This window comes from Oncorhynchus tshawytscha, linkage group LG16 (assembly GCF_018296145.1).
Source record: "Oncorhynchus tshawytscha isolate Ot180627B linkage group LG16, Otsh_v2.0, whole genome shotgun sequence".
NCBI lineage: Eukaryota > Metazoa > Chordata > Actinopteri > Salmoniformes > Salmonidae > Oncorhynchus > Oncorhynchus tshawytscha.
The window spans coordinates 76,601,099-76,617,201 of record NC_056444.1 but is presented as its reverse complement, the minus strand read 5'-3'; the positions used below and the strand labels follow the sequence as shown (position 1 = coordinate 76,617,201).

The window sequence follows — 16,103 nt, the reverse complement described above, 5'->3', positions numbered from 1 at the left end:
CCCACACTCTAAATCCTAACCCCACACTCTAAATCCTAACCCCACACTCTAAATCCTAACCCCACACTCTAAATCCTAAACCCACACTCCCAATCCTAACCCCACACTCCCAATCCTAGCCCCACACTCTAAATCCTAACCCCACACTCTAAATCCTAACCCCACACTCTAAATCTTAACTCCACACTCCAAATCCACACTCCAAATCCTAACCCCACACTCTAAATCTTAACTCCACACTCCAAATCCACACTCCAAATCCTAACCCCACACTCTAAATCTTAACTCCACACTCCAAATCCACACTCCAAATCCTAACCCCACACTCTAAATCCTAACTCCACACTCTAAATCCTACATACGGAGCCAGAGATGGGCTAGCAGACAGACTCTCTGGCTGACTTTCTTTTCAACAACTATCAGTGAACTGAAGAAATGTTGATACAAGTAATGGGCTGTTGTATGTTTCATCGATCATGAGGAATGTGTAATCATTCACAGGACACGGCCCACCACATTAACTAATACTGTTACCCCACCCTCAAACAACTGAAACAAATGGGATTTCTCTTTTCAACAATGATGATGTTTCCCCTCTTCTATTTAATCTCTTATTCGTGTGAAGAATTTGTAACCTCTAGGTAGGCAGAACAATTACAACTAACGTATTTATTTACATCTAGTCTCATGAAAGTACTGTGTTGATATATTGTACAACTAATAAAGAAACAAAGAAAACTATTCCTGTACTTAAACATTTAAACCTTTCCCAGTGCACAAAACTGGTTGCAATGACACAATTTCAACCATATTTCAACCAGTAATGACATCTGTTCAACCAACTGTTCACTCTGGGTTGCTGACGTGTGCACTACTATTCCCTATATTCCAAATGTCTCTGGTCAAAAGTAGTGCACTAAATAAGGAATATTGTGCCATTTGGGACCATGACTAGGTTGACGGCTGAAGACAAATATAGTCGATGTTAATCGGAGAGGCCCTAACAACACAGCGGATGGCATTTAGATATGTAGTGTTAATCCAAGAGGCCCTAGCAACACAGCGGATGGCATTTAGATAGGTGGTGTTAATCCAAGAGGGCCTAGCAACACAGCAGATGGCATTTAGATATGTGGTGTTAATCCAAGAGGGCCTAGCAACACAGCGGATGGCATTTAGATATGTGGTGTTAATCCAAGAGGGCCTAGCAACACAGCAGATGGCATTTAGATATGTAGTGTTAATCCAAGAGGCCCTAGCAACACAGCAGATGGCATTTAGATATGTGGTGTTAATCCAAGAGGGCCTAGCAACACAGCGGATGGCATTTAGATATGTAGTGTTAATCCAAGAGGCCCTAGCAACACAGCGGATGGCATTTAGATATGTGGTGTTAATCCAAGAGGCCCTAGCAACACAGCAGATGGCATTTAGATATGTAGTGTTAATCCAAGAGGCCCTAGCAACACAGCAGATGGCATTTAGATATGTAGTGTTAATCCAAGAGGCCCTAGCAACACAGCAGATGGCATTTAGATATGTAGTGTTAATCCAAGAGGCCCTAGCAACACAGCGGATGGCATTTAGATAGGTGGTGTTAATCCAAGAGGCCCTAACAACACAGCGGATGGCATTTAGATATGTGGTGTTAATCCAAGAGGGCCTAGCAACACAGCGGATGGCATTTAGATATGTAGTGTTAATCCAAGAGGCCCTAACAACACAGCGGATGGCATTTAGATATGTGGTGTTAATCCAAGAGGCCCTAACAACACAGCGGATGGCATTTAGATATGTGGTGTTAATCCAAGAGGGCCTAGCAACACAGCGGATGGCATTTAGATATGTGGTGTTAATCCAAGAGGGCCTAACAACACAGCGGATGGCATTTAGATATGTAGTGTTAATCCAAGAGGCCCTAACAACACAGCGGATGGCATTTAGATATGTGGTGTTAATCCAAGAGGGCCTAGCAACACAGCGGATGGCATTTAGATATGTGGTGTTAATCCAAGAGGGCCTAGCAACACAGCGAATGGCATTTAGATATGTGGTGTTAATCCAAGAGGGCCTAGCAACACAGCAGATGGCATTTAGATATGTAGTGTTAATCCAAGAGGCCCTAGCAACACAGCAGATGGCATTTAGATATGTGGTGTTAATCCAAGAGGGCCTAGCAACACAGCGGATGGCATTTAGATATGTAGTGTTAATCCAAGAGGCCCTAGCAACACAGCAGATGGCATTTAGATATGTGGTGTTAATCCAAGAGGCCCTAGCAACACAGCAGATGGCATTTAGATATGTAGTGTTAATCCAAGAGGCCCTAGCAACACAGCGGATGGCATTTAGATATGTGGTGTTAATCCAAGAGGCCCTAGCAACACAGCGGATGGCATTTAGATATGTGGTGTTAATCCAAGAGGGCCAGCAACACAGCGGATGGCATTTAGATAGGTGGTGTTAATCCAAGAGGCCCTAGCAACACAGCAGATGGCATTTAGATATGTGGTGTTAATCCAAGAGGGCCTAGCAACGCAGGGAGGGCCATTAGACAGAGAGCAGGGAGAAAGAAAGGAAGGGTTAGCCATATCAGTACGTACTGTATGGGTCAGTCCCAGGTTTGGTCTCAGTTTATTTGTTCATTCCATTTACAGTACATCTCCTGATCCACTTGTTCCTTTGTTTCCCTTCCCAGTCATACCATAGCACAGGAACAGGCTTGGTGATTGGGAGTGTCTTCTATGCATGCTCTCTCTCACAGCTAACATGTACTTTGTACATTGTTTAGTTAATACAGTGTATATCGTGTTACCTGAACTAAAGTACGTTATTCTCTTATCACTGATCTTCACAAAAAATATTACATAATGTCAAAGTGAAAAGAAAATTCTACAAATGAAATAACTAAAATGCACAGTTTACAAAACATTAGGAACACCTTCCTAATATTGAGTTTCATTCTACAAGGTGTTGAAAGCGTTCCAAAGGGATGCTGGGCCATGTTGACTCCAATGCTCCCCACAGTTGTGTCAAGTTGGCTGGATGTCCTTTGGGTGGTGGACCATTCTTGATACACACGGGAAACTGTTGGGCGTGAAAAACCCAGCAGCGTTGCAGTTCTTGACACAAACCGGTGTTCCTGGCACCTACTACCATACCCCGTTCAAAGGCACAAAAATATTTGACCTGGCCCATTCAATAATGAGCAGATATTGCACAATGCAGGTGTGCAAAACTCTTATGAGACTTTCCCAAGAAGACTCACAGCTGTAATCGCTGCCAAAGGAGTTTCTAACATGTATTGACTCATGGGGGGTGAATACTTATCTAATCAAGGTGTACTAGTGTTTATTTTTCAATAATCATAATTTTTTGGGGCATTTTACTCCTACATAGTATTTTGTGTAGATTGTTGACAATTACAATTAAATCAATTTTAATCCCACTTTGTAACAAAATAAAATGTGAAGAAATCCAATTGGGGTGTGGACTTTTCTTTAGGCACTGTGTGTATATATATATAAATAAATATATACACACACACAACTGCACCATACGTGCGAGTGCGCACACACAAACCTATGTCCCCTTAAATATATATATCCTGACACCAGGCAAATGACCTCACATGTAGGCAGCAAATATGATAAACCACAGTGGTCATAAGAGTTAAGTAAAACAAAACAAAATACCCTGTTTAGTCAAAAGCTGGTTTTGGGAAGATTTGTTTGGTTTGTGTCCCAAATTGCACCATATATATATACTATATGCGTATACTGTAATACTCAATGTCACACTGTCTAGTTCCCAGCAGGCAATCACTAAAATAGAAACGCTTCCTTTAAATCCATCGATAAGCCTAGACCAGACACTGCTACTGTATAGAGGCCAGACACTGCTACTGTAGAGGCCAGACACTGCTACTGTATAGAGGCCAGACACTGCTACTGTATAGAGGCCAGACACTGCTACTGTAGAGGCCAGACACTGCTACTGTATAGAGGCCAGACACTGCTACTGTTAGAGACCAGACACTGCTACTGTATAGAGGCCAGACACTGCTACTGTATAGAGGCCAGACACTGCTACTGTATAGAGGCCAGACACTGCTACTGTATAGAGGCCAGACACTGCTACTGTATAGAGGCCAGACACTGCTACTGTAGAGTCCAGACACTGCTACTGTATAGAGACCAGACACTGCTACTGTATAGAGGCCAGACACTGCTAGTGTATAGAGGCCAGACACTGCTACTGTATAGAGACCAGACACTGCTACTGTATAGAGGCCAGACACTGCTACTGTATAGAGGCCAGACACTGCTACTGTATAGAGGCCAGACACTGCTACTGTATAGAGGCCAGACACTGCTACTGTATAGAGGCCAGACACTGCTACTGTATAGAGACCAGACACTGCTACTGTATAGAGGCCAGACACTGCTACTGTATAGAGGCCAGACACTGCTACTGCAGAGAGGCCAGACACTGCTACTGCAGAGAGGCCAGACACTGCTACTGCATAGAGGCCAGACACTGCTACTGCAGAGAGGCCAGACACTGCTACTGTAGAGAGGCCAGACACTGCTACTGTAGAGAGGCCAGACACTGCTACTGTATAGAGACCAGACACTGCTACTGTAGAGAGGCCAGACACTGCTACTGCAGAGAGGCCAGACACTGCTACTGCATAGAGGCCAGACACTGCTACTGTATAGAGGCCAGACACTGCTACTGTAGAGTCCAGACACTGCTACTGTATAGAGGCCAGACACTGCTACTGTATAGAGGCCAGACACTGCTACTGTATAGAGGCCAGACACTGCTACTGTATAGAGGCCAGACACTGCTACTGTATAGAGACCAGACACTGCTACTGTATAGAGACCAGACACTGCTACTGTATAGAGGCCAGACACTGCTACTGTATAGAGGCCAGACACTGCTACTGTATAGAGACCAGACACTACTACTGTATAGAGGCCAGACACTGCTACTGTATAGAGGCCAGACACTGCTACTGTATAGAGACCAGACACTGCTACTGTATAGAGGCCAGACACTGCTACTGTATAGAGGCCAGACACTGCTACTGTATAGAGGCCAGACACTGCTACTGCAGAGAGGCCAGACACTGCTACTGCAGAGAGGCCAGACACTGCTACTGCATAGAGGCCAGACACTGCTACTGCAGAGAGGCCAGACACTGCTACTGTAGAGAGGCCAGACACTGCTACTCTAGAGTCCAGACATTACTACTGTAGAGAGGCCAGACACTACTACTGTATAGAGTCCAGACACTGCTAGTGTATAGTGTCCAGACACTACTACTGTAGAGTCCAGACACTGCTACTGTATAGAGGCCAGACACGACTACTGTATAGAGTCCAGACACTACTACTGTAGAGTCCAAACACTGCTATTGTATAGAGGCCAGACACTGCTACTGCATAGAGGCCAGACACTGCTACTGCAGAGAGGCCAGACACTGCTACTGTAGAGAGGCCAGACACTGCTACTGTAGAGAGGCCAGACACTGCTACTGTATAGAGACCAGACACTGCTACTGTAGAGAGGCCAGACACTGCTACTGCAGAGAGGCCAGACACTGCTACTGCATAGAGGCCAGACACTGCTACTGCAGAGAGGCCAGACACTGCTACTGTAGAGAGGCCAGACACTGCTACTGTATAGAGTCCAGACACTGCTACTGTAGAGTCCAGACACTGCTATTGTATAGAGGCCAGACACTGCTACTGTAGAGAGGCCAGGCACTACTACTGTATAGAGGCCAGACACTGCTACTGTATAGAGGCCAGACACTGCTACTGTAGAGTCCAGACACTGCTACTGTATAGAGGCCAGACACTGCTACTGTATAGAGGCCAGACCCTGCTACTGTAGAGGCCAGACACTGCTACTGTATAGAGTCCAGACACTGCTACTCTAGAGTCCAGACATTACTACTGTAGAGAGGCCAGACACTACTACTGTATAGAGTCCAGACACTGCTAGTGTATAGTGTCCAGACACTACTACTGTAGAGTCCAGACACTGCTACTGTATAGAGGCCAGACACGACTACTGTATAGAGTCCAGACACTACTACTGTAGAGTCCAAACACTGCTATTGTATAGAGGCCAGACACTGCTACTGTATAGAGGCCAGATACTGCTACTGTAGAGTCCAGACACTACTACTGTAGAGAGGCCAGACTGCTACTGTATAGAGTCCAGACACTACTACTGTAGAGAGTCCAGACACTACTACTGTAGAGAGTCCAGACACTACTACTGTATAGAGTCCAGACACTGCTACTGTAGAGAGGCCAGACACTACTACTGTATAGAGTCCAGACACTACTACTGTAGAGAGGCCAGACACTGCTACTGTATAGAGGCCAGACACTACTACTGTATAGAGTCCAGACACTGCTACTGTATAGAGTCCAGACACTACTACTGTATAGAGGCCAGACACTACTACTGTATAGAGGCCAGACACTACTACTGTATAGAGGCCAGACACTACTACTGTATAGAGTCCAGACACTGCTACTGTATAAAGGCCAGACACTGCTACTGTATAGAGGCCAGACACTGCTACTGTATAGAGGCCAGACACTGCTACTGTATAGAGGCCAGACACTGCTACTGTATAGAGGCCAGACACTGCTACTGTATAGAGGCCAGACACTGCTACTGTATAGAGGCCAGACACTGCTACTGTATAGAGGCCAGACACTGCTACTGTATAGAGGCCAGACACTACTACTGTATAGAGGCCAGACACTGCTACTGTATAGAGGCCAGACACTGCTACTGTATAGAGGCCAGACACTGCTACTGTATAGAGGCCAGATGTTGCCATAGAGGCATATGAAATATTCACAATGTGTCATGAATGAAGGAAAAGACTGAAAGGAATAACATAGAACACACAAAAGTTTAATGATAAAACTTAGGGCGAAATGTTTGTTTAGCATTGTATTGCTATTATATAGCTTTAAATGTATTGGTTCCTGTGACAATCTTAGATAACCCGTAGAGGGACCTATATATAGATATAAAGTGATGAGGTTTCAGCTGGAGAGAGTGTGTAGCAACACTGTTTCATTATAATGGTGTGAACAACAGACATGCAGCACACAGCTGCCACACACTGTCCAGTTGAGAGTACTGCTAATTGGTGATGGGGGAAAAAACGTTTAATGAAACCAGGAGCACTGATTTGTGTCAAGCACTGCAATGCTGCTGGGTTTTTCACGCTCAACAGTTTCCCGTGTGTATCAAGAATGGTCCACCACCCAAACGAAAACCAGCCAATTTGACACAACTGTGGGGAGCATTGGAGTCAACATGGCCCAGCATCCCTTTGGAACGCTTTCAACACCTTGTAGAATGAAACTCAATATTAGGAAGGTGTTCCTAATGTTTTGTAAACTCAGTGTATTTTAGTTATTTCATTTGTAGAATTGTTCTTTTCACATTGACATTATGGAATATTTCGTGAAAATCAGTGATAGGAGAATAATATACAGTCGTGGCCAAAAGTTTTGAGAATATTTGCAGTGTTGACCCTTCTTTTTCAAGACCTCTGCAATCCACCCTGGCATGCTGTCAATTAATTTCTGGGCCACATCCTGACTAATGGCAGCCCATTCTTGCATAATCAATGCTTGGAGTTTGTCAGAATTTGTGGGGTTTTGTTTGTCCACCCGCCTCTTGAGGATTAACCACAAATTCTCAATGGGATTAAGGTCTGGGGAGTTTCCTGGCCATGGACCCAAAATATCAATGTTTTGTTCCCCGAGCCACTTAGTTATCACTTTTGCCTTATGGCAAGATGCTCCATCATGCTGGAAAAGGCATTGTTCGTTTATCAAACTGTTCCTGGATGGTTGGGAGAAGTTGCTCTCGGAGGATGTGTTGGTACCATTCTTTATTCATGGCTGTGTTCTTAGGCACAATTGTGAGTGAGCCCACTCCCTTGGCTGAGAAGCAACCCCACAAATGAATGGTCTCAGGATGCTTTCCTGTTGGCATGACACAGGACTGATGGTAGCGCTCACCTTGTCTTCTCCGGACAAGCTTTTTTCCGGATGCCCCAAACAATCGGAAAGGGGATTCATCCGAGAAAATGACTTTACCCCAGTCCTCAGCCGTCCAATCCCTGTACCTTTTGCAGAATATCAGTCTGTCCCTGATGTTTTTCCTGGAGAGAAGTGGCTTCTTTGCTGCCCTTCTTGACACCAGGCCATCCTCCAAAAGTCTTCACCTCACTGTGCGTGCAGATGCACTCACACCTGCCTGCTGCCATTCCTGAGCAAGCTCTGTACTGGTGGTGCCCCGATCCCGCAGCTGAATCAACTTTAGGAGACGGTCCTGGTGGTTGCTGGACTTTCTTGGGCGCCCTGAAGCCTTCTTCACAACAATTGAACCTCTCTCCTTGAAGTTCTTGATGATTCGATAAATGGTTGATTTAGGTGCAATCTTACTGGTAGCAATATCCTTGCCTGTGAAGCCCTTTTTGTGCAAAGCAATGATGACGGTGCGTGTTTCCTTGCAGGTAATCATGGTTGAGAGGAAGAAAAATGATTCCAAGCACCACCCTCCTTTTGAAGCTTCCAGTCTGTTATTCGAACTCAATCAGCCTGACAGAGTGATCTCCAGCCTTGTCCTCGTAAACACCTATGTTAACGAGAGAATCACTGACATGATGTCAGCTGGTCCTTTTGTGGCAGGGCTGAAATGCAGTGGAAATGTTTTTGGGGGATTCAGTTCATTTGCATGGCAAAGATGGACTTTGCAATTAATTGCAATTCATCTGATCACTCTTCATAACATTCTGGAGTATTTGCACATTTCCATCATACAAACTGAGGCAGCAGACTTTATATTTGTGTCATTCTCAAAAACTTTTGGCCACGGCTGTACTTTAGTTCAGGTATCACGATATACACTGTATTACCTACTACTCTTAAACCTTTGGATGCCATCTATCATAGTGCCCTTCGTTTTGTTATAGTTTTGCAGTTACAGTTTTGATACTGTATCTTGTATCAAAAGGTTCGGTGGACTTTGCTAAAGACCCGTAGATGTCTTCATTACTCCCTTTTTGTTTACAAGGCCCTACTACATAAACCGAACTAGGTAAATCTGCTTGTGTGTGTGAATAAATACATATATTTTTATAATGTGTATATTTATGTACAGGGCGCATTTGGAAAAGAGACCAAAGTCTCGATATGTCTTCCCTAAAATAACCTCTTCCCTATGTCTAACCTAAAATATAGGTTAAATAAAAAATGATTGACGTCACGGCCCCTCCCTGCTCTTTCTACTGGGTTTTGCTGTGCTTACTTCCTGCGGGAGATTGGTGGGCGGAGTAGGAGTGGTGGGCGGAGCTGGGAGGGTCATCAGTGCTTATGGGGCACACCTGTGAAAGTTCAGCTGTGGCATAAAGCCACTGTTTCCCCATTCTGCAAGAGAATCCTCTCTCCATGCATACCTTTGATTGTTTCTTTGTGGCGTTGGTAGTTGACACCTAATTTACTGACCTTTATGCCTCATCTGATTAGTGTTTACTTTATTTATGGAATAAATTCATTTTGTTATTCCATTACTCAGTGTGTGGTTTCCCATTGTTTGTTACAATATTGAGCCAGGTTGTAACACTTGTTAAATCCACTTCAATCAGTTTAGATGAAGGGGAGGTGACAGGTTAAAACTGAATTATTAAGCCTCGAGAGATAGATTGTGTGTGTTCCATTCAGAAGGTGAATGGGCAAGACAAAACATTTAAGTACCTTTTGAACAGGGTAGTAGGTGCCAAGCGCACCTGTTTGTGTCATGAACTGCAACATTGCAGTTTCCGTGTATCAAGAATGGTCAACCACCCAAAGGATATCCAGCCCACTTGACACAACTGTGGGAAGCATTGGAGTCTACATGTGCCAACATCCCTGTGGAACGCTTTCGACATCTCGTAGAGTCCATGCCCCAACAAATTGAGGCTGTTCTGAGGGCAAAAGGACAGGGGGTAGCAACTCAATATTAAGGTGTTCATAATGTTTGGTATACTCAGTGCATTTGACAAGAGAGCGAGATTGGAGCAGCCACTTAAAAACAGGCTCCTTCCTCCTGTCTTGAAATGTAGAGCATTCTCTCTCCTCTCCATCAAGGCATACCACAGTGTGACAGTTATCCCTACCCCCTGAGCCTTCCTCCACAAGATGAACATAACCACTGGTTCCATTAAGAGGTTGGTGCACTACATGGCACCCTATTCCCTACATAGTGCACTACTTCTGACCAGGACCCCTAGGGCTCTGGTCAAAAGTAGTTCACCATATATATGTCCACTTGGGGGACAATCAGGGTTTCGATAGAGGCCTCAGTCTCTTTAAAGTCATGCATGACACTGTTTACAGCAGTAGGCATGTGATGCAGGGATTTACAGATATGTTTACCACATAATACGACAAACAATTGTGAAAGGAGAGAGAAAAGAAAATAGTTCATATGGATGCTAATAAAGACATATACATTAGGGAAAAACTGGTTTTAAGCTGGTGTTTTTTTTAGAATTGATCTCCACAGTTCAAGTAGAAAGGATGTTGTGAGTACATTGGAAAGATAGTGGTGAGTCAAGAGCAGGCTGATATTTATTAGGATGAATCTGGTCCTGGAGGCAGAGCGGAGCGGTTTGCATTTTATCTGTGGCCAATGACCTTGAGCCTTATTGGAAGGGCACTTGTAATATAACTCTATGGCAGGACCCAAAGGGCTGACATTTGGATGTCAACCCTTAAGGACAAACTTGGCGATGACGTAGTGTCCCTATGAGTGACAGAACACTGAGCCAATCACAGCGCAATGCTCCTATTTTTTTGCCGACACGCCCCACCAGAAAACAAAAAAGACCATGTTTGTATGCGGCTTTATTAACTCAATGATAAATATAATTTGCAAACTATATTTCTATTGTTTGCAAAAAATAATATATTGTTTGCAAACTGACATGTGACACGTATTAAATCCAAAATAACAGGCAAGCCCCTAAATATTTTGTTGCTAAAAATGTGGGGCTCAAAACAGGTGGCTCGGCCCCACTTGCACTAAATGACAGGTCTCAACTGAAAACCTATACAGTATAACAGGAATCCAATTTCACAAATCCACCCTCCTACCCCTTGACTGTTAAGACACTGTTGGCATTTTGAAGCTCACTACCTAATTTGACATATTTTGTAATGCCTCATTCCAAGTGACAAACATTCCAGTGAAATTAGAGGGGGGGGGGTATCCTGCATTCCCAGTCTATAATCCAGCCATGGTAATGCATGTATGAAGCAGCAATGTCACATCACAGACTGTAGCATGATGTACTGCAGTACCCATAATGCAAGACAGTATTGCATTATGGGTGCTGTAGAACATGCCTCACACACACACACAGGGAGTAAGACACACTAGGATAAAAATCAAACCATTTATTTATTAATTTGACCACCGAGCAACAAATAATCACCAATCCTGAAATATTTGGCCTCAGCCAGCCAGTGCAACAACAGTTACATTTAGATCAGTCAGCCACTACAAAGTTCACAGGGGCTTTATAGTCTTGCACACCAGGGTTGGTATTCAGTGTCTCAGCGTATAATGCCTGATCTGGGATCAGTTTTGCCTTTCAGATCATAAGACCGAGGGGACCGAATGCTAGATCAGCACTTCTACTCAGACCCTTGTACGTACAGAACCAGCGTTTTTTAGAGTGTTTAGTATCAGTACAGATATCACATAATACATAAGTCCTTTACAAGAAAGACCATGAACTGATGGACAGATATACTTGTCTTTCAGGGGTTAAGTCCACTGGAAGATAAGCAATAAGCATGAGGCTGTGGAAGGAAGTCAGCATTGGTCAAAAGAAAGTCCTTTCACTTTCAAAACTTGGGGTTGCTTTTGAACAAAAATGACTGCACTCAGTGGGGTACATTGGGTTCGATTGAGGTGTACGTCATTTATTTTTGGTTGACAAAACAATGGCTTCTTCTAGGAATTGATCGAAAATAATCAGCCTGCGTTGAAAATATAAAATAATTACAAAACAAATTGTTCTAGTTCCGTATCTCAAAATGGATGGTGGCATATTGTTGTTCTGCCAAAGGTATGCTCAGGTTGGATTGTTAGAAAAATCACCAGCATTCAAAAATCTTTCAGAGAGACAGTTGTAGAGAACCTTGGGACGTGTAGTCCTTTATGCCTGGATGGTGCTCTTAGCGCTAAAAGCCAGGTAATACACCAGGATGCCAATGAGAGCAGCCATAACCTCAGTAGGCACCCACGGGCCGTTCCACGCTCCCTAGAATAGACAAGACAAAGCCGCAGTTAGGAAGGAATCTCAGATGAGAATGAGGTACACTAGGAGTTTCCAATTTTCAAATTGTATTGTGCGTAGAAGACACATCCATAAGTGGTGATCGGTATTCATTGGTTATGCTCTTCACAGACTCACCCTGTGATCTACATTGACAGAGAAAAGGGGCTGGATGGATTCTACATCCTCGTTGTTCCTCTGGGCCTGGATAAAACAAACAATACAAAAACAGACAAACATTTGCATATGGCTAAAAGCTACAGTATTTCTTTAATCAAATGGCAGGGGCACAAACAGACAAGCATGAATGCACCAGGGTTCCCGTTAGCCTGTAAATGACAGCGTTCAGCCTATAAAAAAAAAAAATAAGAAAAACGTTGATAAATAAGTGTTGCCGGCCAAATTGTCCGTGTGAGAAAAAGAAAACAATCCATTGTGAAATGCTTGTTATTAATTTATGTAAAACACCAGTGGATGTGCTCCAACTTCCAAGGCAAATATAATTCATAGGCTAATAAATCTTCAAGCTGCTTGGAAAATAATATTGGGTCTATCTTTACTTACACAAAAGACTTGAGATCCTAATAAAGGGAGGGGCAAAATTGGCGAAGAATGTGTTGATTATCCCTGTCTCCCATGTGTACACCGACAGGGTATTATTTCACACCCCCATAGGTAAGATCAACATACGACCCCCCCATAGGTAAGATCAACATACGACCCCCCCCATAGGTAAGATCAACATACGACCCCCCCATAGGTAAGATCAACATACGACCCCCCCCATAGGTAAGATCAACATACGACCCCCCCCCATAGGTAAGATCAACATACGACCCCCCATAGGTAAGATCAACATACGACCCCCCCATAGGTAAGATCAACATACGACCCCCCCATAGGTAAGATCAACATACGACCCCCCCACAGGTAAGATCAACATATGACCCCCCCCATAGGTAAGATCAACATATGACCCCCTCCCCCCATAGGTAAGATCAACATACGTCAAGTCACGACCCCACAATAGTTTAAATTACAATAAACATAACATTTGTTCACATCATCCAGTAGAACTGTAAAAATGGCTTTGGAAATAAGTGCTTTCATTCAATGCATAGCGCATGCCTTGATTCACAGGAGCATTGTAAAATAAGCTCGCTCTAAATTAACCTGCCTTACCGAATATTGTTTACAGTGCCTTTGGAAAGTATTCAGACTCCTTGACTTTTTCCACATTGTTACGTTACAGCCTTATTCTAAAATGAATTTTAAATATCCTCAGCAATCTACACACATCTACATGACAAATCGAAAACAGGTAAAGAAGTTCTTCCAAATATATTATTATAAAACAGAAAAACCTTATGTACATAAGTATTCAGACCTTTTGCTAGAAATTGACTCGAAATTGAGCTCAGGTGCAACCTGTTTCCATTGATCATCCTTTCTACTCCTGGATTGGAGTCCACCTGTGATAAATTCAATTGATTGGACATGATTTGGAAAGGCACACACCTGTCTATAGGGTCCCACAGTTGACAGTGCATGTCAAAGCAAAAACCAAGCCATGAGGTCGAAGGAATTGTCCATAGAGCTCCGATACAGGATTGTGTCAAGGCACAGATCTACAGAAGGGTACAACAAAAATGTCTGCAGCATTGAAGGTCCCCAAGAACACAGTGGCTGCCATCATTCTTAAATGGAAGAAGTTTGGAACCACCAAGACTTTTCCTAGAGCCAGCCAAACTGAGCAATCAGGAGACAAGGGCATTTGTCAGGGAGGTGACCAAGAACCCGATGGTCACTCTGACAGAGTTCCTCTATGGAGATGGGAAGGACAACCACCTCTGCAGCACTCAACCAATCAGGCCTTTATGGTAGAGTGGCCAGAAGGAAGCCACTCCATAGTAAAAGGCACGACAGACCCCTCACAGAACAAGATTCTCTGGTCTGATGAAACCAAGATTGAAGACTTTGGCCTGAATACCAAGCGTCACGTCTGGAGGAAACCTGGCACCATCCCTACGGTGAAGCATGGTGATGGCAGCATCATACTGTGTGAATGTTTTTCAGCGGCAGGGACTGGGAGACAAGTCAGGACCGAAGGAAAGATTAACAGAGCAAAGTAGAGAGAGATCCTTGATGAAAACCTGCTCCAGAGCGCTCAGGACCTCAGACTGGGGCAAAGGTTCGCCTTCCAAAAGGACAACGACCCTAAGCACACAGCCAAGACAACGCAGGAGTGGCTTCGGGACACTTGACAGAAGCTGGATCCCTTCTCGCCATGACCCCCCCACAGGTTGTTATATTATACAAATGTATTTGGAAGTTGTGTTTTATTACTGTGTAGGTGTTCTTCTAGGCTAAATGTTTTTTTGTTAATTCATTTATAATTTATAGCAGGGATGAAGACAACGGGTAATGTTTTGCTTTTCAATATAACCTGTCATGTTGGTATATTTTAACTTTACAGGCTAATATCTATTCTGTTAAGATGAATTACAATAATCTAAATGTGATTTTAAACACTGTAGGTGGACAGCACCCAATGTATATGGACATTTCTCAAACATCTGGTAAATTAAAATCTTTCCGGTCACATTGTCCAACGCCAAAGTTTCCCAACAGAATCCCTGGAATGCACCTACCTTATGCAGACAGCACGTGTGTGTGTGAGAGAGAGACACTATAGGGCCTACCTTGCGTAGAGAGCTGTAGGACTCCTCATCAAAGAACTTGACCTGGTATGTACCAGAGCTGGCCTGTTTGTGGGGCATGCTCCAGGACACCTGAGAAACAGAAAACATATGTCATACAGCTAAACACACAAGTTGCTCTTCATAAGTGCGTATTTGACATCTAGGGGCGGTTCCTGGACACCGATTAAGCCTAGTCCTGGCCTATAAAGCATTTTCAACTGAGATTCTCCATTGAGCATATTTGTTTTAGTCTGGGAAACAGCAGTGTGTGTGTATGACCAGAGCCATGTATTACCTGGTACTTGCCAACATCCTGGCCTCTAGTCACAGGGAACTGTCTTCCATTGACATCAGCATACAGAGCCACACTCTGTTGAAGGAAGACAAACATATATATATATATATATATATATATACACACACAATTACACATACATAAACTATATGTAGTTTGATAACTACAGTACCTGGGCTCCATTGGCACAGGCCAGGCTGAGCTCCACGATGAATACGGACTCAGAGGAGATGACGGCATCAGAAGTGGTGTAGGCAGAGGGTGTAATCACAGGGTCTGAACAGCTCTCACCTAAACAACAGACAGCAAAAACGTCTTTATTAGAGATTTATGGTATCAAACATTGCAAAACATGAACACATTACTTGTAAAGATATAGTTAACTCGCTAGCAAATTCTCATCAGTTAGCTACAGATGCTAACTAGCGAGCTAAGAGCTACATTTCCTTGACGTTAAGTAATTCTCTGAAATTACTTACCCGTGCACAGGCATACAAGAGCAAGAAACGCTGCTATTCTGGTCATCATGGTTGATTTATCAAAATGTGTTAACACGACTAAGAATTGTTGAACTAGTTATTTGGAGATATCACCAATTATTACAGCCACGTCTTCCTTCAAAAACCCTTTCAGACCGGTGCGCTGTAATGACGTGTACTGTATCCGCAGGATGCATTATGGGAACGTGACTCTGTTGACACGTCACCTCTCACTGATAATA

At 43.7% G+C, this 16,103-nt stretch overlaps 1 protein-coding gene across 1 annotated transcript; it reads right to left on the bottom strand.

Moving 5' to 3' along the window:
- Positions 1–11,483: 11,483 nt before the first annotated feature.
- On the bottom strand, positions 11,484–16,052 carry LOC112216374 (translocon-associated protein subunit delta). The gene is made up of 6 exons (XM_024376330.2): positions 15,862–16,052; positions 15,555–15,673; positions 15,383–15,457; positions 15,088–15,177; positions 12,524–12,589; positions 11,484–12,370 (listed from the first exon to the last, which is right to left on the bottom strand). Exons 1-6 carry the CDS (start codon positions 15,908–15,910, stop codon positions 12,266–12,268), a joined length of 504 nt encoding a protein of 167 aa, XP_024232098.1. The 5' UTR covers positions 15,911–16,052; the 3' UTR covers positions 11,484–12,265.
- Positions 16,053–16,103: the final 51 nt, after the last annotated feature.

Coding starts and splice junctions, on each gene's coding strand:
- LOC112216374 (XM_024376330.2), bottom strand. CDS start 15,910: ATGATGACCAGAATAGCAGCGTTTCTTGCTCTTGTATGCCTGTGCACG. Junction 15,458..15,554: donor CCTGTGCCAATGGAGCCCAG/GTACTGTAGTTA, acceptor TTCCTTCAACAG/AGTGTGGCTCTGTATGCTGA. Junction 15,178..15,382: donor AGGATGTTGGCAAGTACCAG/GTAATACATGGC, acceptor TCTGTTTCTCAG/GTGTCCTGGAGCATGCCCCA.